General features: G+C 36.2%; 1 protein-coding gene across 2 annotated transcripts in view; it reads left to right on the forward strand.

The window, feature by feature from the left end:
• The window catches only part of GABRB2 (gamma-aminobutyric acid type A receptor subunit beta2), a 238,274-nt gene that overhangs the window by 180,134 nt on the left and 32,386 nt on the right, over positions 1-25,754 (forward strand). Inside the window, exons 7-10 of one of the 2 annotated variants that reach the window (XM_030328030.1) lie at positions 13,300-13,437; positions 15,173-15,325; positions 18,688-18,932; positions 24,181-24,294. In XM_030328030.1, the coding sequence (XP_030183890.1) occupies positions 13,300-13,437; positions 15,173-15,325; positions 18,688-18,932; positions 24,181-24,294 (650 nt within the window). The remainder of the gene's footprint in view (positions 1-13,299; positions 13,438-15,172; positions 15,326-18,687; positions 18,933-24,180; positions 24,295-25,754) is intronic. The other variant, XM_030328039.1, reaches the window with a different exon arrangement.

Consider the following 25,754-nt stretch of genomic DNA (forward strand, 5'->3'; position numbering starts at 1 on the left):
TGGATAGTTTGCTTTAATGTCACATACCAAAAAATATCCAAGTTCTAGATAGAAGAAGTACTAGTAAAAAAGTTGATTTGGATTGGAAGGATCAGTACCAGGTATCAGGTACACTGGACTTAGCTGCTGCCAAATCAAAGGTATTACCTTGGTTATGTTTGGACATTCAGGAAGCTTGTCTCAAGCTGGGTTGTAAATGTTTAAAGTGCAAATATTACAGCTGCAGTTCCAGAGTCTGGAAGCAGTTTGCACAAATCACCTAAACACCCCACCATCTTGAAAATTGTTTCCTCTTGGCATTTATTGGTTTGAAATCAATGACATGATTACCATTATGTTAGAAGAAGCACACAGCTCCTGTGTTTGTTAATAACCAATTGTGAAAGAAAGGGGCTTCCACATTTTCAAACAAATTGGTTTTACCCAATTTAGAAATCAAACTAGTAGCAAAGGTGATCATTTAGGATTGAAATGCACAGATTCAGGTGATAGATTTATCCAGAATATACTTTTTTTTTTTTTGCCAGCACAATGCCTTAATTTTTGGCAGTAGTACCTGAATTTGAATTATCTTGGGTGCAGGACTACACTCCCCAGTTCAGTACATTCAGAACTTATACATTACCTATTTTGTTTGACCCCTGAAGCATTTGAGAGTCTTAGTCCTTATTTAACTGCCAAATGTTTTAACCCAGGTGCTGGTAGTATGAGACAGCCATTAAATCAGCTTCCTTCCTTTTCTACTCTGTTCAGACCCTCCAAGAAAAGGAATACTACTTTATCACATATTAAAGGTTGTGCCCATTATTCACTGAAGATAGACATTAAATGATTTACCCAATTCTTCATCCCACAGAGTGAGAACTTAGTAGCTTTTGCATAGTAAATGAACAATTGTTTTCTAACTTGAACTGAACCTAAAAGTTGCATTTGGAAACTTAATTTTTAAACTGTAGATAATTTAAAAATAAAAATAAAAATTTTGCTTTAACTATAGGTATCACTAATCAGAGTAATGATGACCAGTCATCATTAAACTAGTGTGCTAATTGTTTTGCAAGCATTTTTTCCAGTTCTTAGAACAACATAGAAAATACAAGTGGCATTATTTGGTTTTTTAGTGGAGTTAGGCTCTGGAGACATAGTAGGAAGTAGGCAATATTTGAACCCATCTGTGTTTGTTTTATTAGACCATGCTCAAGTGCAAGGTAGCGGGTTTATTTTATTTATTGATGGGTAACAATTACCCTAAAGCTTAGCAGCTTAAAAGAACAGACATTTATTGTCTCATAGTTTCTGAAGGTCAGAAATCACAGGTCAGTTAGATAAGTGATTCTGGCTCAGGGTTTCTCATGAGGTGTAGTCAGGCTATTGGTCAGGGCTGTGGTCTCATCTGAAGTTTCAGCTGGGTAAGGACCCATTTTTTTTTTCAACTTTTTTTTTTTGGGGGGGGGACAGAGAGAGACAGAGCATGAATGGGGGAGGGGCAGAGAGAGAGGGAGACACAGAATCGGAAACAGGCTCCAGGCTCCGAGCCATCAGCCCAGAGCCCGACGCGGGGCTCGAACTCATGGACCGCGAGATAGTGACCTGGCTAAAGTCGGACGCTTAACCGACTGCGCCACCCAGGCGCCCCAAGGACCCATTTTTTTAAGCTCGCTCAGAGTTGTGGCAGGTCTCGGTCCCTCATGGTGTTCCTATTTGACTGAGGGCCTCAGTTTCTTGGTCTGATGGAGACCTTCTTCTCTTTCTCACTATGTTAGTCTCTGCACAAAACAGATTGCAATGTATTGGAACCTGAAGAGGTGAAGGAGAAAGAGAGAGTACATTCAAGACAGAAGCTCCAGTCTTTTTATAACCTAATCTCATAAGTGACATCCTATAATTTCTGCTGTATTCTATATGTTAGAAGTGTATCACTAAGTCCAGCCCACACTCCAGGAGACAGAAATTAAGTTTCATCATTTGTGGGTAGCAATATCAAAGAATTTGTGGACATTTCATTAAAATCACCAAAGCAAGCTAATTCTCTATTCAGCTTAGAAACAACAAAAGCAAACAAACAAACAAAACTATACAGACATAAGGATACTGCCCTTAGTTTGGTTGAATTTGGGTCAAATCTTGATAATTATTTAGTTTTAAGTATGTCTCACATGTTCTACATTTCATCTTCAGTGTCAGCATTTAAAAAATTATGTTTAAGGAGTAATTTTTTTCTCAAACCAGGAATATAATCAATAGTTTAGAAAAGAGCAGATTTGCAACAATTTGGTCAAGGCTTTTGGCATTACTCTAGATGTTTTCTGCATATTATTTTTTAAGCTGGAAAGGTTTTATTCCATGTTAGAAGCTACAAATTTTAACTGCTTGGCCTGCACTAATGAAGTCACATTCAAAGTCTTATTGTTTTTTATTTTATTTTTTTTTTTTGAGACACAAAGAGAGGTAGAGCATGAGCACAGAGGGGCTGAGAGAGAGGGGACACAGAATCTGACGCAGGTTCCAGGCTCTGAGCTGTCAGTACAGAGCCCGATGTGGGGCTCGAACTCATGGACCGCGAGATCATGATCTGAGCCAAAGGTGGATGCTCAACCTACTGAGCCACCCAGGCTCCTCTCAAGGTCTTATCTGTATGAATTAATTTGCATTGGTATTTAGAGGTCAAACAAAGAGAATGAACCATTCACTTCATTCACATAGGTCCAACTTTGACCAAACTGATAGTCTGATATGGATGAACAGTAGCTTCAATTGTATGCAAATGCAGTAACTTTCTTTTCTAAAAAAATTCTCAAGAATTTCACTGCATCAAAGAACCAAATGATTTACGTTTAATTGTAAGAATGTCATACACACACACACAGACATACACACAACACACACTTTTACTCTATCGAATAAAAATGATCTTTTGAAATGATCTTTCAAGGTCCCCTTGTTTTTATTTCTACTCTACAGGAAATAAAATTGCTAGTTTTGAGTAGTCCTTAATTTAAATCCAAATGAATTATTTGGAGTTCTCCTTAAATTTAACCAAATTTCAAATTCGAAATCATCTAAAACAGTGACTCAAAGTGTAATCTACAAGACCACTGGGTGGTTGCTGAGACCCTTTCAGAGTGTTCTGAAGGTTAAAGCTCACTTCATAGTAATACTAAGCCTTTATTTTCATTTTTCACTTTCATTATTTCAAAATGTACAGTCATGTCTTCAAAAGACTCACATTATCACAACCACTGGATGCAGAAGCAACATTGAGAATCCAGCTGTCTTGTTAAGCCAGCCAAAAAGAAATTTACAAAAATATAAACAATGCCAGTCTTCTCAATAAGTTTTTGTATTTTGTAAAATATAGCTGCTATTCATAAAAATGACACTTATGTTAACATGAAAATAGGATCATTATTGTTATAAATGAATTAATGGATAGATATTTTTAAATATCTGTTTTAATTTCTAAGATAGTATGTATCAGTGGGTGTAAACCACATAAACAAAAGCTTTTGGGAGTTCTTAATAATTTTTTGAGTATAAAGGAGTTCTAAAACCAAAAATTGGGGGATTGCTGTTTTAGAACAACTTTATTTTTTAGGTATAGAAACAGAGTTCTAAAGAATGTACGATTTGTCCAAAATTCTACAACTTGTATATAGCAGCACTGGGATAGGAACCTAGGTAGGTCTCTTGATTTAGGTTATGCCATATGGCCGAGCCCATAATATTTATAAAACCAGTTGGAGATTCTCTGAAGCAAGGCCCAGCTGTGAGCATGAATTTTATCTTGGAAATGAAGGTGTATATACCATTCTATGAAGAAAAAATGTTTGTTTTCCTGTTTCTACAGAACCTAGTGCTCTCCATTAGCTTTTAGTAATTAACAATCTGCCCCAAACTGTGGATTAAAACAGAAACCATTTATTATTGCTTAGGAAGCTACAGGTTGGCCGAGAGGCTCAGAACCAGGCCCACACATGCATGCGGTTCTCACACAGATAGGCTTGGGGCTGTCTGACTGCTGTGATGGGGTGAGTGGACACATGTCCCTGCTTCTGCACAGGCTATCCAAGCCTTTCACAGGGTGGCAGCAGGATTCCAAAAGAAAGCGGAGTGGGGAGCTGCCAAACCTTCACTAGCCCAAGCTCACAACTTGGCTCAGTGTTACTTCTTTGATTAAAACAAGTGTCAAGGGCAGCTCAGATTCAAGGTGTAGGGAAAGATTCTACCTCTTCTTGGGAGGAACTGCAAAGTCACACCACATAAAGGCATTGATATAGTAAGAGGGATGATTACAGACATATTTCTGTACTATTACAGAATAATTTGAAAATATGGCCTTGAATAAGTAGTATGAGGTAATAGAGTTACGGAGGAGTTGGACCCTAGTGTTAAAGGGGATTTAGTTCAATTCCCATTTCTGACCTTTGGGCAAGACGTTTAACCTCTTCAAATTGTTGTTTCTTCATCTGTGAGCTGGGAATAATAACAATTTCTGCTTCAAAAGGATTAAATGAGATAATGCTTGTGAAGAACATGGCATCACACAGAAAATGATTTAAAATGTTAGCTAGTAGCAACTTTATTTTTTTTTTTTTATTTTTGGGACAGAGAGAGACAGAGCATGAACGGGGGAGGGGCAGAGAGAGAGGGAGACACAGAATCGGAAACAGGCTCCAGGCTCCGAGCCATCAGCCCAGAGCCTGACGCGGGGCTCGAACTCACGGACCGCGAGATCGTGACCTGGCTGAAGTCGGACGCTTAACCGACTGCGCCACCCAGGCGCCCCATCTAGTAGCAACTTTAAAAATCCCTTGCGTTAGATCACCTTGATGAATTCTTCCTGATTCCCCCAAACAGAATAGCAATGCCATGTTTAACTATGCATGTATATTTGCATGAGCAGCTAGCATGCTATCAGCCCCCAGGCCTCCCTCCTGCTGTTCACATAAGCCCCTCACCAAACACAATTTGGGTCCATCTTAGTAAATGTAATAAATGTCTGGTATTTGCCACCTTTCCACTACAAGCCATGGATACCAATTTGAAGAATGTAGGCTCGCTGTTTAAATGAGACTTCATATTTGAGTATAGGGTATGAATTCCTTACCAGATCATTTAATAAATATCCTGAGAATTAACACAGGATGTTATGCAAGCAAAGAAGGGTCAGTCATATATGGAGTTTAAGGGCAGAATGAAGATTTTCTTATTAGTCAAGACACATGCTAACGGTCTGTTTCACTGGCCAGCCAGATATTTAGACTAAAAATTCCTGTACAAGAGCAACTTGCCTAATATCTTTAAATGTGTGAGTCCTCAGCTGACCCCTGTCACAGTGAAGGTGTACCAAAGAATGAGTTAACATGGAGAGACCCAGACCACTTCCAACATCAGTAAGCGAGCTCTTCACTTTCTCTGCCACCCCCTATGAGAAAGCAGATGGGTTGGTGTAACACTTGATGGCATTTTATTGCACAGCTGTGCATATCTCCTAGGCCATTTGGTTGGCCTTGTTAATTTAAGTATCTTCCCTCACTCTTGAGCTAACAAACTCTTCCATGGGACTAAATCCCCTTGTCACCAGGGAGCATTATTCCATTTGCACAGCAGGTATTGGCTGCCTCTGGAGGCTTTGGTGGCAATTTGGCTTCCAAAATCTATCAGCCCAGAGAAAGTCATTATCAGAGGGCCGTGTGGCCACTCCAAGGATACTGTTGTTCACCTAAGAATGACGACATATATTAAAAGTCAGCAACACCAACAAAAGTTTCTTTTGACACAATGGCCTTTGCTTCAACTTTTATGGATTGGTACCAATGGTACCACCTTTCTTTTAGTGACTCGAAGGCTACTGCATGGGAATTCCACATCCCAAGTCACTAATGATCTCAGCTTTGCAGTCCCACCATCTTACAATTCAGCAAGTAGCATCTGCTCATCATTCCACCTTCAGGAGTGGGATCTGGTGAACTACAATGAAAGGGTTAGTGTGTTGACCATTCAGTACAGCCACGCTTACATGACTCCCTCCCTTATTAAGACCTGCATTAAGGAGGAGACAGGCACAGAATTATCAAGCTTGGTTCTTCACCCTCCGGGGTGGTCTGGTGGCTGAGACCAACACATCCACAAACCCTCTGATGCAAAACTGTCTATAACAGCTATGTTGTAGAAATTAAAACAGTGCTGTGAAAACATCAGGAAAGAAAGACAGGAAGTTCCCAACTGAGGGAAAATGAGACAGTGTCTTGGAAAGTTGAGATGGGCCCTGAAGTTGTACAGAAATTTGGTATCAGTGGGAAAAATGTTTCAGTTAGCTTGAACCAAGGCCTGGAGGTCAAAGGATTACGAAAGGAAGTAGAAGGGTAGAGATGAGAGCTTTGGAAGAGGAAGAAGTGCAATAGAAGATGAGGCTGCGAAGCAGATAGAAGCCCCGTGATAAGAGTTTTGAATGCCTGAGTGAAGAATTTGCTTTTAAGTCTGGACCTGTTGAAAAGGCCATAAAGAATTTTTTCATATTTTTGTTTTCCATTTTTTATTGCTTTCCTAAGGCATAGAAATGGCACACCGGCCTGTTTTTAAATGAAGTGTAATAGCATCATGTGTAGCACGGATTAGAAGAAGGCAGGAAACTTGAAGCCTGTTGACTAGTATGTTGAAGAATATAAACAAAAGAAGCAGAGATCTGATGCCAGAGTGGACTGTTCTTAATCCTAAGTATTCAAATAAAACTGGTGTGAATACAAATGAGCAGAAACCCTTCAGACCTGGCTCCATCTTTCTGTTCTATGCTGTTGGTGATTGTAGACCATAGATTAAAGAAGAGAACCAGATTCTGGGTAGAGACGGCGTCAGAAACATCTCCTCTAGTCCCTTATAAGAGAGGCAGAGCTGGGAGAAAATATTTTAATTTTGGAACTTGTAAAACCTTTGTTCAGAAGAAACATTGTTCTTCTCTTAGTCAGGCTAGATACCAGCATCCCTTTGCTGATTCCCATGGCAAGGGAAATGACTTCCGCTCTGCAACACTCTCCTGGCTATGAAGAGGTTAGTCCATGGGTAAACACCATCCCCCCACCTGGAAGTTTATTAGAACTACAGAATCTCAGGCTCTACCCACTTAATCCTAGTTCACACTGCATTTTAACAAGATTTCCAGGTGATTTTTATGCACGTGAAATTTGAGCAGCACTGACAGTTCTCTGCCTCTTCTATGTTACTTCAGGACTTAGGGCTAATGCATAGGGAAAAAAAAAGCAGGGTTGGGTGGTGGGGAAGAATGCTTGTAACCATAACCCAGTCTGGTTTATATGGTTCTAGACAGAACCGTGTAAAGAGTTTAAGGCAGTCGCTGACACATAAGGACTTTGAAATGGCAGCTATTATTGTTGTGGTTGTGGTTATTATTATTGTTTATATTATTAATTGGTTTATTTTACCTGTATCATCAGCTTAATTGCTTGAGCTCTGCAAACTTAAGGAAGCTTAAGAAACACATTAAGGAGTTAAACTTGCAGGAACAGCCACCAGAGCACTCTGCTTCCATACAGAGAAAACAAATAGTGAATATTGCATTGAAATCCAAAAAGTGAAATCATCTTTAGAGCACAAAATCTAACATTTTACTTGATTATGATCAATTTCCTCTCCTCTTACATAAGATTTGAATTTGAAAATGCTAATAACACAAAAAATGGGTTATCTGTGATGTAGGATGAATGCTGGGCCATGACTTGATGGTGTCCTTACTAAGATGCCACTTGGTAATCAAGTCTGACCCACCCTAGGCAGATTATTTTGAGCTCTCAAGGCCTAGAAATGATTTGACAGCAGAACATTAGTGTCTAGCAGTCCATCTAAAGAGCAGAGTGAAGAATAAGATGCAATTAAGGAGTCAGAGCAATCACTCAGAGTGTCTTTGGAATGCTTTCATTGCTGAATTTAAACAGTTGTAGCTGACAAGCGAGTCTCTCTCCCTCTTGGAAAATCCCCATAACTAATTGGCATTGACTGTTCTCAGTCTTGCACTTTTGCAAACATACAGGACTGTGTGGCGTGTAGTCCATTCTGATTGTGGACTGATAGACTTCTGATTGTGGTCACTGAGTTAGTCATGAGACAAAGGCCTGCTTTCCTGTTGCACATTAGGTCCTGCTGCTTCCCCAAAACGTTTGTCTGCTTTAAAAGGCAATTTGACCTGGTTGTTATTGAAAATGTTTTTCTTCTTTTCTGGAAATTTTTTTTGGAGGAAAAAATAAAGATTAATGCACTAAAGAGCAAGACATAGCTCCAAGGGACTATGTGCCTTTTCCAGTACTTATCTGGTTTGGGGGGAACCTAACTAAAGCACCCTAAAATGTGTGACTAACTCTAGCATTTTATGGAATTATTGCATTGGATGGATATTTTTTATATCCTAAAAAATGTCTCTGGTCAAATAGGTACGGAGAATGCCAGGGGTAAGTAATATTAAGCAAATTCTTTATTGAGGAATTATCTAAACTTTACTGTGTTAAATGTTTGTGACTACAAGAGGGGCCCGAAATGCATAGTTACTCCCAAATACATTTACTTAGAACCCTTTTCCATGAAGCACATTACAGGATTAGTGTTGCTCAGAATGTAACTTAAGTTTTAATAATAGTTACTTATATACCGATAACAGTATACACATAAAAATTTAAATACTAATAGAGCGACATGCTAAAATTTTTACAATGAGGTTTTCAATTCAGAAAAGCTTGTGGAGTGCTGTGATAGACACATAAAAGGGCATGAAATTCGAGATAAGATAGTTCCTAAAAAAATTGAAACCATCCATGACTAGAGTGGATTGTCCCAATAACACTAGCCCTTAATCCTCAAACATCAACAATTGGTTGTGATGACCAAGAATTAGCAGTTTAAAGCAACTACTATGTTACAGTTGCTATGTTGGCTACAATGGGAGACAGAAAATAATTACCCTACAACATTTAACAGTCCGATTGGAGAACAAAGTTTAAATAAACAACAAGAGAACAATAGGTCTCTTTAATTTATCACTAGGAAAAAAAAAATGGTGGCATTTATAATCCATTTCTTCTAAATGTTCTCACCAGCCCTCACTGTTTAATATCTTGGTATAGGTTCATATTTCTTGCACAGTAAAAATATTTCATCTGAAATGAAATATTTACTTAGTAGATAACAAAATAGACAAGTAGACTGACACTAAAGAGAGAAAGAAACTTTTTTAAATGCCATGTTATGTAATAAGATAATGTCACAATTGTGAGAACACATTCCTTTATTATGTGAATGTGTTTAACGTGATAATTTTGCTCCTTAGATCTCATGTAGTACATATTTTTATCAGTATATGACAGTATATCTGTCATTCACATACATAGATTTTTAAATGTATTTGTTTATCTGTCCTGATCAGAAACTTTAACATTTTGTACAATTTTAATTCCTTCAGGTAGATTCCAGTGAAGTTATATTTTGGTTTATTTATAGTCCATCTGAGTTTATGTGGGTTATGTTTTTAATGATAATAATACAATATAATTTAATGACTAGTTTCTGGAATCCCATGAATAAAATATAAAAGATGAATTTAATTTGCAAGACATTAATGAGAAGTTTCAGTGCATCTCCTCCTGATATCTTTTAAAAGATATCTAATTATTTTTCACTCATCATCGTTATGAAAGCTGTAAAAGTCAGGTCATACATATTTGCATATGTTTTCTTTTATTTTTAATCACTTTGAGACACTGTTAAATATTCCTTCAGAGAAGTTTTTTTTTTTTTTTAAAGAAGAGGAAGAAAAAGAAAAATAAATAAAACTAGGTCTGCTTTCAGTTTATCCTACACAGTATATTGAGCTGGATTTGGAACTTGACCACCCTGGCACAGTCATAAACTGTTGGTCTTTGGTCTTTAGAAATCGGTGATGCAAGAGCATAAATTTGCTTTCCATTGGCAGCATTCCATACTTGGTTAACTCAAAATGAAGTCAAGAAGATAGCAGTTTTTAAGACCAGCAGTAACTAAGAAGTATTACAAATATGCTGCTCCATTATGTCAGATTCCAAAATGTTTGACATCAAAATAAACTTCCAATGTTTCATTTTCGATTTACAAACACACCAGAGGGTGTGTCATTGGACACCCAAGTTTCTCATTGTGTAAATGTGTTCAAGTGTTCATAAAATAGAAGCCAGGTGACATGCAACGAAATATGAGTTTTTAATTCATTTACAATAATTCTTATTTGAAAAGAAACTATTAGCTAACCTTTTTGAGCATTATCTATCAGGTACTGCTCTAAGCATTTTGTAAGTAACAACTTGTTTTTCCTGTATAACAACTCTATGAGGTAGCTTTTATGTTGTTATTGTTTATTGTTACAATTTACAGATTAAGAAATGAAGAGCAGAGAAAGGTTAAGCAATTTGCTGAGCTATTACATAAGGGTAAATACATAATAAAGAACCTTTGGATTTTTCTTAAGGGCTGTGTTATCTTCGGGTGGCTTTTTTTTATTCACTCAGAAGATATTTATCTAATACAACTATGTGCCAGGTACTGTATTAGGAGCAAGAAACAGAGGTATAGACATGATGAATACCTCCACAATGCCAAGCATCTGGACTTGTTAATCCACACATGTGTTAAATAAATCCACACATGTGTTAAATAAATATTTTACTAATTCAACAATATATCCCAAGTGCCTCTCCTCTGCCAGGAATTATCTAGCAAACACATGTCAGATAGTTGGCATTTTGACAAAAATCTATATTTCATGATAATATTTCTACTTATTAAACAACTGTGAGGCATTGCTTATATAATTATTGAAATGCCATAGATATTCCCATGCCTCTGCCCACAGAGAGCTTCTGTGAGAAGATTTGTAGCAGTGGACGAGAGAAGATAAAAACTGAGGAAAGGAAGCTGGAGAACCAGAAACACACTCTTTACTAATTTCGACTTAGTTCTTATTGCAAATGTAAGAGTTGACTTTACTCCCATTCTCGTTTGAAAATGGCAGCATTTGACAATTTTTTTTCCCTAGAAAACGATGGCCTTCTTGTTTCATAAATACCTTCTTTCATGTTTATGTACCACAAATCCAATTTACAGTGTCATGAGCTGGAAGGAAGCTCAATCAACTGAGCCAGGTGCCCTCTTTTGTTATTTAACACTGGTTTGGCCAAGATGGGATTGTCATTGATTAAATAATTTCATAACTGAGAGCTGTGTGCAAATAACCAATGAGAAACGGGATTATATTCGAGATGAAGTCCTGGATTATGAGGATTCCCATGGCCATATTAAGAAAGTTGAAATCACAGATAAAAGCACTTGTTGTTTGGGACAGACACCTCAGTTCTTAGGATTAGATAGAGAATATTAATGGGGTAGACTAATGGAGAAAGAGAAGAATATTTTTACTGTGCCTTTCACTTTGTACCTGGACTCCCCTTCTTAAAATTATGAATAATTTGCTTTTAAATCAAAGTTTCATGCGAAGAAAGACATTCTCTAACAAAATAAGTGGCTTTAAATGATATCATGCTAAGAAAAATGTTGGTGGTGTATAATCTATTAAATATCCACAATTTTTTTAAGTAGGCTCCATGCCCAATGTGGGGCTTGAACTCACCACCATGAGATCAAGAGTCAGATACTCTACCCACTGAGCCAGCCAGGCACCCTGACAATTGTGATTACAATGTACTTTATGGTGTTTGCAAGTAAACAGGCCTTTTTGAAAATCATTAGCTATTATCTAAAGGCCTATAGTTATGGAACCAGAAGTTCAAGTTGTCATTGACTCTTTACAAAAATCTGTATTTCTGCATCAGATAAAGATGGTTGCTCTTATGAGTAAAGAAGAATGCAGACTGCTAGAAAAGTTAAGACATTGTCTGAGCTGTGCTATGGTTGATGTAGATTCTCGAATTGAGAGCACTGTAATTCTTTGAAAAATAATCCATTTCTACTCTTGGAAATTTGACTTGCTTTCTTTGGAAGAAATGTGATTTAATGAAAATTATAAGAGCTAAGAATGAAAGGACTGATATTCTAGTCCTGTATAACACTAACTAGTCACATGTCAAAAAGCAAAAAGAACTTAAGTCACATGTCAAAAAGAATTTAAGCAACCTTTTTAACTAGTTTTTTTTTTATTTTTGGGTTTATTTTTTATTTTTTGTTTGTGTTTTGTTTTTGTTTGTTTTGTTTTGCTTTTTGTTTTAAATTGGGGAGCAATATCTGACCTGCCTACTTCTTAGACTTGTAAAAATTCAGCTCTCTGGATGCAAAAGTCCTTTTAAGAAATATGATATACAAATACAATTTATGCTCTGCAGGTGGGATATTGGGGTGTGTGTGTTTGTAAAATATTAAGATTTAATGGATTTCATTGCATGCTTCTCTGTATAGTTCTGTTAATAATCTAATAGGTGTTTATTCATTGCAGTTACACATATGCTTACTCACCAAGATATGTGTGCTTATTCTATTCTGCCTCGTGGATTGAAAGTATCATTATAACAGAGGACTTGTTTTTATTATACAGACTTCTATCCCCAGCAACTGTACACTCATGAGCATAGTAGGTGCTCAAGAAATAATTATTCAGAAAGTGGAAACAAGCCTCCTAAATGCACTGTGCCTTTTATAGTGCACATAATACATTTGTCTTTACTTTTAAAACTATTAGAATTACTCCTGTTTGGGGTTATTTGGTCAGGGGTAGCTTTTTGGAATTTAGATATGCTGCAAAATCAAATTTGGAGATCGTGTCTATGAATATTTAAAAAATGATGACTCAATTCCTTATAATCTCTTCTGACTTGAAACCCAAATATATTGTAATTCAAAACTTTTATATGGGGGGGTTGATAGCATTCAATACTGCACTGATAAGTTAAATGATATTTACTTTCTCTTTTGTTTTCTATTAGAGTACCATCCAGGGTCATGTAATAATGTGATAGTGTTTTAGAAAATGAGTGCAAGTTAGAACTATATGCTACCTCTTACTTGCAAGCTGTTAATTTCGCTAAACCTTCATCGCCTCATGTGGGCCTAATTATACTCCCCTCATGAGTCTGTTGTGAAAAGTAAATGTGGTAATATACTTCAGGTGCTTAGCGTGATACCTAACACATAATAGCCTTTAGCTGTGGCTGTTATCATTAATATAGTTCATCTTGTAAACAGGTACTCTTTGTTTTGTTTTATTTGTTTTTTATTTTGTGTATCTGTGTGTGTGTGTGTGTGTGCTTCCTTTTACAGATGGATATACGACCGATGACATTGAGTTTTACTGGCGTGGGGATGATAACGCAGTAACAGGAGTGACAAAGATTGAACTTCCACAGTTCTCTATCGTGGATTACAAACTTATCACCAAGAAGGTTGTTTTTTCCACAGGTGTGTATCAGGGAAGAGGGTTAAGGCAAAAGGGGCTTCAGCATATTTTGTCAAAAGCATTCACTTATATCACAACTGGGTCCCAGGAAAAGATGACTGGAAGATTTGGATCTGCTGCAAACCTCCAGTTCCCCATCAAAGGGCCCATTGCTCATTTGGGGTCCATACAGCTATTTCCCAGAAGGCACCCCCACAAAACTGAGAGGGTTACCTCTGTGCCTTTCATCTACCAAAGACTGGACTAATTGTCGGAGACAGAATACAGAAAGAGAATGACGTTGGTCAGAGTTGTTTGCCCGAGCTTTATACAACTTACAGAACTGATCCTACTCTTGAAAAATACAGGGAAGAGACGGTTCGCTCACGTCTGACCACGATGAAATTCTCTGGAGGCAATAGAATAGAATTCCACATTATCTCAAAGGTTAAGAATTTCTTTATGGAGCCTTACCTCCTGTTTTAGAGCTAAAAGCCCTTCCAGATGTTGATATTATCCTGATGCTTTCACCATTCTTACTCTTCTAGCATTGAGGTTTTTGGTTGTCAAACTTGGTTTCACCAGCACAGAATTTTAGCAAAAAAGCTTAGGAAAGTAATACTTTGCTGCATAAGGGAAAAAAACATTAAGGGGAAAAACAGTAAACCCACAGGAATATTTCTTTTTTATGTTTTTCTTATTGGAATGAGTTCCCCAGGCACAAAAAGAGCTAGTACTGTAACTATACATTTTTAATTACCCTTCTGCCTTTCCCTGCAAACTACTTCAAGTAAGAGTTGTATGACTTCGTAAGAATATAACGTAGCCTTAGCTTTAAAAAACAAACAACATAAACTTTTCCTAAATTGGAGGTCCCTGAATCCCTGAGACACTAGAAATGAGTTCATATCTAAAATATTCTTACTTTAATATTACAACACTTAACTTGAGCCCAAGAAGGCTACGCAAGACTTTCTTTCAATTATTAATAATGTCACCCCTAACACACATGATTCATCAATGTGACTTTTTGACATTCTACAACGATGTTCAGTTACATATTTTGTTTAAAGAGTAATTTCCTGGATCATCACAATCAAAGGATTTAGCCTCAGGAATATGATCCTTTAGTTTTATCTCCCAAAAATATTCTTTGGAAACACTGATTCTCCACCTTTTGATGAGTCAGGCACCCCTTTAGAACTTTGATGGAATCAGTGGAATTAGCAAACATATATAATCCATACATGTGAAAACCTTCACACAATTTTAGGGAGTTGCTGTGTACCTGAAGCTTGCCATTGATCCCAGATGTGCAGTGAATTCTGGGGCTTGTGAAGAGATTTCTAAAATATGATCAGAGTGTACAGCCTTATTTCTTATATAAAAAAATAAAAACAAAACATCTTACAGGATGGTCTTGTTGAGGAACAACTGAGGGGGAACAAAGGGACTGTACCAAACTGTCTTGTTTTCATAGTTGTAGAGAATGAGTATCCTTGATCCAGTGCAGGAGCCTGAGCAGGGAAGAGCTGGAATTCTTTTAATTACTCATGACTATGGGTGTACTCAACACCAAGTAACTTTTGCTAATTAAAAGACCAGTGTTCCCATACTACTTTTTCAGGAGCAAGTGCCCTTCATCAGGAGCTAAAGTTGAATTTAGGGAAGATTTACAAACTTATTTATGGGCCTTGAAAGAAAAGTATCCTATAAATATTGATTGATAATTATGATATTCTAAAATTGCCTTTCTAGGTTCCTATCCCAGATTGTCCCTCAGCTTTAAGCTTAAGAGAAACATTGGTTACTTTATTCTGCAAACATACATGCCTTCCATCCTGATCACTATCCTCTCCTGGGTCTCCTTCTGGATTAATTATGATGCATCAGCTGCAAGAGTGGCATTAGGTAGGCCATTTTCTAACTGCCTGTGGGGCTTGACTCTGTGTGTGCACACGTGTATGCATGTGTGTGTATGCGCATGCATGTTCATTCATACACTTTTCTTAGCCTGGTATTTGTAATGCATGATAAGACTGGGCTATGCACATTACAAGAATTTGGCTGTGAAACTTTGGGTTATCTGATTCAGCATTAAATCAATTAAATACAAATTAAAACTCTTTCATGTCAGAATTAGCTAACCATATAGCAGTTGGTAATGAAATTAGTCCTGTCAATTTTTTTATTTTTATTGACGCATAGTTTGTGTAATATCACTTGATAATTTTTCAATTTGCATACTGTGCTTCCTTATCTGGAAAGAACTCCCTTCCATCTTTGTTTTTTTTTTTTTCTGAGCAGGAGACAAGGAAGTATATTATGTAACTAACAGATAAGCAAAAAGACTTCTAAAGTCTTATTAAGATTTTGGAGTAGCAGGATAGAGGGCAGAAGACAACAAAGTAAGATGGCTGGGAACTCATCCATAGCATCGTTTATCTTATGCTTGATTTTTTTTCTATATGATGCCAGAGGAAGAGAATATATTATATTTCATGAACATTTTTATGTTACTAACTCCAGATAATAGTAAAGTATGATTATTTTACACAATTTTTATTATTTTGAGTTCTGACTAATCCCTTTAAAATGTTGGACTGTTACCTTCTCCACCATGAGATCTCAATTCAATCATTACTTCCTGAGAGAAGTCATTCATTTTTTCATTCAACAAGTATTTGTTGAACACCTACTATGTGCCAAACATGCTAGATGCTGGAGATAAAGTAGTTCCCTTCTGGAAGTTTTGTGCTAGCAGTAAAAGGACAATAAATTTATTTTACTTATAATGTGAACTAGGTAATACAGTACGTCTATAGAGGGAATAAGCAAGGTGAGGGCAGTTGGGTATGCCAGGAGGAACAGTTTATAATAATCATTGTAAAGTTCATCCAGAAATTATTAATAGAACAAAAACTTCATGAAGATAAAGAGTCACTTAAATGTCTGGATGGGAATATTCTAGCCAATTACAAATGCCCTGAAGTAGGAAAGTGCCAAGGATATTAGTGAGGTAGCCAGTGAGGTGAATGCGAGAGTGAGTTCAGGAGTCAAGATGATGTTGGGGACAAGGGACTAAAAGATTATGAAGCAGTTCCAGAACCATGATAAAGACCTTGCTTTTATTCTGGGTGAAATTTCAGAGCCATCGAGGAAAGAAGTGATATGATTTGATTTCAGATTGAAAGGGATAAATTTGACTGCTGTGTTGAGATTAGATTGTGGTGGTTCAAGGATGGAAGGGAGAAGTAATGACCTCCTGGACTGAGTCCAGTCCTCTGTGATAAGTTCTCTTAAAATACAGAGAACTTCCCTTTGTAGACCAACTGTAGTTATAATTTATATTTATTTGGTTTGTGATGTCCTTTTTCTTCATGGTACTGAAAGAAACATTGAAGAAAGGTCCATATATAATTTTGCTTCCATTATATCTGTGATATCTTACACAATGAATGGTGTTCAGTAAATATTTGCTGAATAAAGTAATGAATGGAATTTGTAAATACCTTATTATTCCAAAGTGAAAATCTACTGTTAATTTTATAATTTTATGTCATTACAGGAAAAATAAATAATTCACTTTTTAAAAGAAATTTGTAAAACATCTTTTGATAGAGTAATTTATTACTTGGTCAGAGATATCTTAAAATGAGATTGAGATAGATAGCAAAATTAGCATTGTCAGTTTTATAATATACGTGTACAGGGTAATGTGCAGTTGAAATAATGAAATGAAAAGTGAAACTGGGAAATGTTTTAAATGACTGATATTATAGAGAAAATATGAAAACTCTAAGACACTTAGACCTAAAGCAAGAACAGAGTTTTTCTGGCCATGCTCAGAATCAGATGCACAGATTTATTTTTTCTGTAGTTGTTTTATGAGCATGTAGAAAAACAAGACAAAAATTATGATCTTTATAGAGAGATAAAATTAAATCAGAAAACTTACATTCCCAAAATATCATAGAAGTGAAACTTTTGGGATGTGTTATTAGGTAGTGGTTAAGGACACAGCTTTCTGAGTCGGAGAGACGGCCATTCAAATGTTGATTAAACAACTTCTCATCTGTGTGATCTTGATCTCTGGGCTGTTTTCACATCACTATTTTGCTACAAATGTGGACCTTATCACACTCAGGACTCTGGACTCCCAGTGCTTTTGCCCGGCATATGTCTTTTATCCCTCCAATTATAGAGGGAAACTACTCTTCACTGTTGAAGATGACCACTCAGTGAGATGAACAATTATAACCTGAGCCAGTATGCCATTTCCCATAAAGAATCTCATAATGCTTCCATGTTACTTATCTGTGCATTACATGCCCCGTTGACCAATCCAGAAACATGAGGGCTAGATACCTCCTTCTCTGCTACCCGTCATCTCGAGCTTCCAAATTTTTGTAATCATTTGCCCATACCATCCATATAATGCAGTCACTGATTTCAGTACTATTGTGATTATTTTGAGTCATTTCCTCTTTATCACTTAGATTATTCTGAAAAACTATTAGCTGGTATTCCATTTTCCTGTCTTTTCCCTCTGTCCTTCACACTACTACAAGAATGATTGTCCTAAACACAGTTTGTCCTTATGTCTCCCTGCTTGAAGCTGGTCAGTGGCCCCACCTCACCTTCATTTTAAGTTCAGACTCCCCATTAGGGCCTGTATATACAGCTCTGCATTATGCAGCCTTACTTAATTTTCACTCTCCTCACCATGCTTTCTGTCATATTCTATAATGTACCCACATTGACTTTCTTGAGATGCTTTTGATGGACTGTGTACTTTCAACCCCCCTTCAAAGCACTCTTTATAAAAGCTCTCTCTACCTTCACTTTTGACCTCCAGTCCTTTGTTACTTGGGTATCTCCCACTCATCCTTCAGTACTCAGCTCCAAAGTCTCCATTTCCTGACCTCTCTCCTGCTGCATCACAAGGCTCAACCAGAGACTTCTCTGTATCCTTGATGCTCACCCTACACACGTGTCTACCATGACATTTAATTTACATCTCTAGCCTACCACTAGATATATAACTATAAATATATAAATATAAATAAAGGAAATGCTTCAAAATTATTAATGTTACTATGAATTAATGATTTAAATGTGTCTCCAGGGCCTATCACAGGGCAGGTATGTACCAGTAAGCTATTTTGTGGCATGTATGAATGAGTAAAAGAGCACAATTAGCCTTTCCAAATATGATGAAATCAGCAAGGAAACAGGAACATTACTAATCTAACTCTTGTCATTTTTTTCAGGAATTACAACTGTCCTTACAATGACTACGATCAATACCCACTTGCGGGAGACTCTCCCTAAAATCCCCTATGTGAAGGCCATTGACATGTACCTGATGGGGTGCTTTGTCTTTGTTTTCATGGCCCTTCTGGAATATGCTTTGGTCAACTACATCTTTTTTGGGAGGGGACCCCAACGCCAAAAGAAAGCAGCTGAGAAAGCTGCTAGTGCCAACAATGAGAAGATGCGCCTGGATGTCAACAAGGTAAATTCAGAGGGCAAGCCCTCCTTGGTTCTTAAACTCGTAGAAGAATGCCAGCAATATAGGCTAATGGCCTTGTTTAACAAATGAGGAAACCAAGGCCCAGGGAAGAGAATGGGTAATTTTTCCAAAATCACAATGTTAATTAGTGATGGAGGCACAATTATGGCCAAAACTTATGTTACATTTGGATGCCCTTTACCTCAACACTAGGGTTGCCCAAACCATAGTCATCGGAGAACTACCTTTGTGAATTTTTTCATATATGAGTATAATATGTACTATTTTATACCTTATGTGCATTTACTCACTTTAAGTTTTTTAAAAAGGAAATTTTGTATCACTTAAATCAGTATTACTTGCTGGAAGATAATCTTAAGTAATAAACATAAAACTATTGAAATGAATTCTAGGCTACACTAGATGAAGACTCTGGGCCTGAGCCTGTTCTCTTTGATTTAAAAGGGAGATAGACAAGTGCAGAGATATATTAAAGATCCACCAGCAATAAATGAAGGCTTTCTCTTTGAAGTCATCAGAAGGATAAAAAGAGAAGTGGAGGGTAAAAAAAAATAATAATTTTCTCCTTAAGTGACAGATAATTACTTAATGCCTTGCACATGTACCACTTAAAGTCACTGAAGCATGTGACTGTAAGAGACCACCATCTTGCTTGTTACACATAATCAAAGAACAATTTCCATGTGGTTGTAAATGCTATTTAATCTATAAGGCAATGATTCTCAACCTTGGGTGCCCAATTGAATGACTGGGAGAGCATTAACAAATACTGAAGTCTGGATTCCTTTCCCAGAAATTCTTATTTGAATGTGCTAGAGTATGCCTGGGTATCATAATTTTTAAAATATTCTTCAAACGTTTTGCTAATTTGCAGCCAAGATTTAGAATCTTCATTTAGAGGTTTTTGACAGCAGTCCCAATGGATCCAACCCTCTTTACTACCCAAATGTTACTTCACCTGGCTTCCTCTATCAAACTTTCTCCATTAAACAGAATATTTATATATGTATTTTCCCATAGCCCAAATTTAAATCCTTCAATATAGACCAAAAAACAAGGCCTTATTTTAATATCTGCCATAAACAGTGTTTATAAAGTAGTGCATAGTGTTGAATTTAATAAATAGCTCATAGTAATGAAACTAGGAAAACAGTAATACTTTTAAACTATCTGGTATTATTAACCAGATCAATCATTATTTAATTGACATTTTAATATTTCTGACTTCAATTGAATTCCAAGGATAGCACATCACAAATAATCTCTACAGTTAAGTTTTATTTGGAGCAAACCCAATGAAAGCTTTAACTCACTAATGTTTTCAAATATCCATAGGTCTCTTTCTCTGTCTCTCTCTCTCTCTCTCTCTCTCTCTCTCTCTCTCTCGCTCTCACTCTCTCTGTCTCTTTTGGACTATTCTCTAATCAAAGGCACTTCTTTGCTGGGAGATGATGTTTGTAAAGATGCAAATTTTAAGTATGGCCCTTGATGGCTAATGACCCATGGGTCTAGAAAATTGTAAATTTCTTTACAGTGCCTGATGTTTCACTTATTAGAATCTGTCAATAGGTTCTCTCTCAGGCTGTGAAAGAAAAGAATGCTTTTGAAAACCATTTTATGATTTTTCTGATATAGTAGCTTCAGTTAAATAAATAAGTTAATAAATAACACTATCTCATAGGACTGCAATTTGAACTGAATCTAAATCAATTGCCCTAATGAAAAGCTGACCTAATAAGATAACATCTGATCCTTTTTACTTTCATCTACCCTATTTTTTTCATGCCAGTTTGCATTTAAATGATGAATTTAAGAGCCAGAGAGTGGCAGTTTTATAGCAAACTGAACCTGGAGAGCTTCAGAGAGTTTTAAGTTCAATGTACTGAGCTGAAGGTAGAAAATGGCTCACTGAGCGAGTACCCCACAGTGGCTGAAGTTGGACCCACAATTCAGAGCATAGAATATCAGAGAACAAAAATGATATCAGAGTTCTTTGATTACAGTGGTTCTTTTTTTAAATTTTTTTATGTTTATTCATTTTGAGAGAGAGACAGACAGAGCATGAATGGGGTACGGGCAGAGAGAGAGGGAAATACAGAATCTGAAGCAAGCTCCAGGCTCTGAGCAGTCAGCATAGATCCCAATGCGGAGCTCAAATCCACAAACCATAAGATCATGACCTGAACCAAAGTTGCATGCTTGACTGACTGAGCCACCCAGGTGCCCTTAGTACAATGGTTCTTAAAACTCAGGCAGTTTTTCCCCCAGAGGATCTTTGGCAATGTCTGTAGATATTTTTTGGATTGTCAAAACCGGGAGGAGGGGATTAGCACTGGTATCTAGTGAATAGAGGCCAAGAATGCTGGCAAACATCTTTCTGCTCAGTGAACAGCCTCCTCCTAACAGAGAACTATCTAGTCCCAAATGTCGATATTGCTGAGCTTAAAAACCCTAGTCTAATCCAATCCTCTAGTTTCAAACACAAGAAACTGAAGCCCAGTAAAAATATAAGATGCTTGTTTTATTCTTACAGTTCTTTAAAAAAACATTTTTTTTAATGTTTGTTTATTTTTGAGAGAGAGAGAGAGAGAGAGAAAGAGAGCGAGGGGGGGAGAAGTAGAGAGAAATAGAGACACAGAATCTGAAGCAGGGTCCAGGCTCTGAGCTGTCAGCACAGAGTCCAGTGTGGGGCTCAAACTCACAAACCATGAGATCACAACCTGAGCCAAAGTCAGACACTTTACTGACTGAGCCACCTAAGTGCTCTGTGTTCTTATAACTCTTAAACACAAGTGGTTTCTCCACCTTCTTTAATCAAAATGTGTAATATCAAGACATCATAAGTTCTAATTTAGAATGACAGTTCTAAACCTGATTTTGGAGTCAGTTTCAGTATTTACTGTCTATTTACAGTTGTGTGACAACAGGTAATAAACAAATAAGCAAGAAACTGACCCTTCAGTTTCTTCATGTATAAAATGGAGTTAATTCTTCTCTGATAGGCTATTATGAAGATTATTTGTGATAATGTAAAGAGAGGATGGATAACATAGTCCTTAATACATGTTAAACACTCAGTAAGTGGTAAATACTAATAAAATATTAAAATATTATAAGTGATAGGAATTATTACTCTTTAAAGTAAATTTATAGCTTCCAGTTGTATCACCAATGCTTGTTCATGTATTTTACACTGTAAATACAGAGCATATAGGGTCCAATCCCATTCCTAAAAGACGATACTATCTATAGAGTTTAAGTCAATGCAAGGAAATCATTTTTCAACAGGTATTAGCTGTAAAATCTATAGCAAACCAACTACAAACTTTATCATTTATCAGGCCTGAATACTTAGAGGCATCTTGATTTGATTAAAACAAAAAAAGTGACCATCCTACATTCCAGACTCCCGTGGTTTTTTTTTCAACCTAACATGAAAGGTTGGAGATCTACATAGGGCTCTGATTGCACATCACTTTCTTTTGTGTTGGCATCATGAATAATGCCACTCTATTTCTTATCAAGAATGTCCATTCTTTTCAACTGTAATTTTACTTTTTATTTTTTTTTTTCATTTCTTTCTTTCTTTTTTTTCCCAAAGCTGGGGAACATATAATCAACTAAGTATTGTTGGATGCTCTGGAAAAATCAGTCACCAGGAGAGGGATTGACCTTTTCAGCTTCCATTGAAGGTTTTCTAGAGAAAGAAGCAGCATGGCAGATCATCTAAAGTGATTTTTAAATTGTGCTCTGTCCTGAGGTCAGGGAGGGGTGAAAATGGGAAGCCTAGGCAGGTGGGAGCCCACTGTTACCTCAATGACATATGTCCACATTTTTCCACTCTCTTCTCTGTATTGGTTTCCTGTAAGTTTTTAATTTAATAAGAGTATATACAGCTCTTAGAACAATTCTTTCCTGCCATTTAATTCATTTAATTTATGTAAAAACTAAGGCTCTTAAGGAGAGTAAAATATCCAAGGTTGCATAACAAAGCTGACACAATTTCTGAGACTTGATCTCATCTGGATTTTCCAGTTTGTATCTAGTGTACATTCTGCTATGCTAACAATTACAAAAAATATTTAACAGTTCATTCTACATTATTCCATATATTCAATTCAGTTGACTTCACTGGGGGAGGTGGGGGGGAAACACCTGTTTGCACATGAGAGTTCATAGTCCACAAGCACTATCATGGACATTGTCTCCATGTAACAATTTAAGTTGTAAAATACAAAGAATTTTAAATAAACCTCAGACCAGCAAGAGGGTTACTGAATATGTTTCCCAAGTGTCTTATGGAATTTTTAATTAAAAAAAATTATATATATATAAATCTAGTGTTAGGAGAGTGCTTCTTATTTATCCCTTTGCATTCTTCTATTTGTGTGTTTGTGTATGTGTATGTGTGTATATGTGTTTCCTTATAGAATTTGCTCTTGATTAATTTCCCTTACTTTTCTTACGTTCTCTTCAAGTTTTCAACTCTCTTTTCTTCCCTTTAAGCTTTATGTTGTTCATTGTTTATTTTGTTGCCAATAAGTGTGTGCGTGTGTATGTGTGTATATATATATATAACTAAATTCTAATATATATACATATCTATATATACATATATATAGATATGTGTATATATACATATATATAGATATGTATATATATTAGAATGTATATATATAGAATGTATATATATATATATAGAATGTATATATATATAGAATGTATATATATATATACATATATATAGATATGTGTATATATACATATATATAGATATGTATATATATTAGAATTTAGTTACTCCTGCCTTTTCACCACCTTGACTTTTACATATCTAAAAAGCCTCCAATGTCTTTATTGCATTAAGAGACCCACAACCACCAGTTTTCCAAATAAAACTGTGCCCAGAAGATCTCCATTTGGGGAACATTCTTTATCCTGCATTTATGGGTGTTGTGAGTCTCTGTGTTGCCTTTATCCATTGTGCCTAATTTTTTTTTGTTATGCAAAGCCACTAAAATCTTTTAAATCTATTTATTTCTAGTGGTTAGAATTATATATATTTTTAATGATAGATTAAAAAAATACAACTAATTCAAAATCCTCTCTGTTAACATCGGTCTTTCTAAAGACCAGTAGCATTTATCTATATCCAATTTACTTTAACCACAAATCCTAATCTAGTGGCATCAGTCTACTTAATTAGCACATTCTCTACTTTGTCTTCCAGATTTTTTATAAAGATATTAAACAAAATGGGACCCAATATCGATCCTTGTGGGACCCAACTGGAAACCTCTCCCCAACTAGACGGACTACCAATTACGATTTCTCTCTGTATACGGTTAGATAGCCAGTTTTTAATCCATTTATTTGTATTTCTGTTGGGGCCAATTTGTTTAGCTGTTCCCTGTAAAATAATGTATGGGGTCTTTGCAGATAATCTGTGGACTTATATCCACAGAGACTTGGAAATAAGTTAAATGTTTTCATGAAACCCTAATGGGGTTTTCTGGTTTCTTCTTTTTTTAATATAACTGTGATGAGCCTAAGCTTCATTGTTCCACTCAGTCATTATTATTGTGCTAGAGAGAGAAACCAAGTACATCATATTTTGAGATTCCTTTTCATTTGTATTGAGAAGATAGAATGTCATTATATACTATGTCATTTCTTAGTTTTCTTGTTGTGTTTATTTGGATGAATGGAATAGGTAGTGAATTATACATTCCTTCTATTAGTTGGATCAGAATTTAGGAGCCTATATATTCTGTCCTAGATTATTAATTTATGTCTGGGAATGTTATGTTTGCATCAAGTCCTTGTTGCTTTATCGTTACGTATTTTACAAATAACTATTACCTTGGTGGATTCAGCACTATTATAATGATAAATAAAAGGTAATACCTGAGGTTGTTCCTTACAATTCCTGACTTAAATGAACTCTAAAGAAAACATTTTTTTGGCTAATACTTAAAGTTCAGTTTTTGAATCCTCATGTGTTTGCATTATTAATTGGGAAATTGTCATTCATACTGCCCTCTACATTGGAGAAGGAGGAGGAGGAGGAGAATTGTAACCATTCTACTTTATCATCTACAACCTGTCCAACTCTTTTTTTTTTTTTTATTTCTGTTTCCTGGTGAGGCAGTGAATGACAATGAATGCTCCTGAATCTTTCCTATGAGGACTTGATGCTTGATGAGCTGTTACTGTATCTTCTGAGTATCATGTTCTTCCCTAATTTTACTGTTCTGACCCCAGGTTCCTTAATTCCAAATTATTATTGCCTTTGGGGTGGGAGAAAGGTATGGTTTATCTATTAAATTGCTACTCTGTTTTATTTTAAGCTTCCTTTTAACTTCATTACTTGTTGTGTTGTACACAGAACAGAGTTTGATAAATGGTATTAGGTAGATTCCAGGAGAAGAAATATTTGGCATTTTGCCATCACTAATTTAGTCCAATCCCCTAAACATCCAACCCCTACCATGTGTGTTGTCTTAGGCTATCTCATTTGTGTTATTGCTGTTCTTGTTTTTAACTCTAGCTAGTCTTGTTGAAATTGAACTAGACTGATTTGGTTGGGCAGTATTCTGGGTAGAACACTAATCATTTAGAAGAAAACACCATTCAAATTTCTGTTTATGATGAAAACGATTGAAAAATGTATTTTGCAAAACCAAAATCAAACTATACTGCATGATTGTTATAGTGACTGGGTAAAGTTATATGAAAATTCAGGAAAAGCCCCAGATCATGAGACTACTTTATAGAAAATTTGCCTCTTTGGTGCATTAAATT

The sequence above is a fragment of the Lynx canadensis genome, chromosome A1 (assembly GCF_007474595.2).
Source record: "Lynx canadensis isolate LIC74 chromosome A1, mLynCan4.pri.v2, whole genome shotgun sequence".
Lineage (NCBI taxonomy): Eukaryota > Metazoa > Chordata > Mammalia > Carnivora > Felidae > Lynx > Lynx canadensis.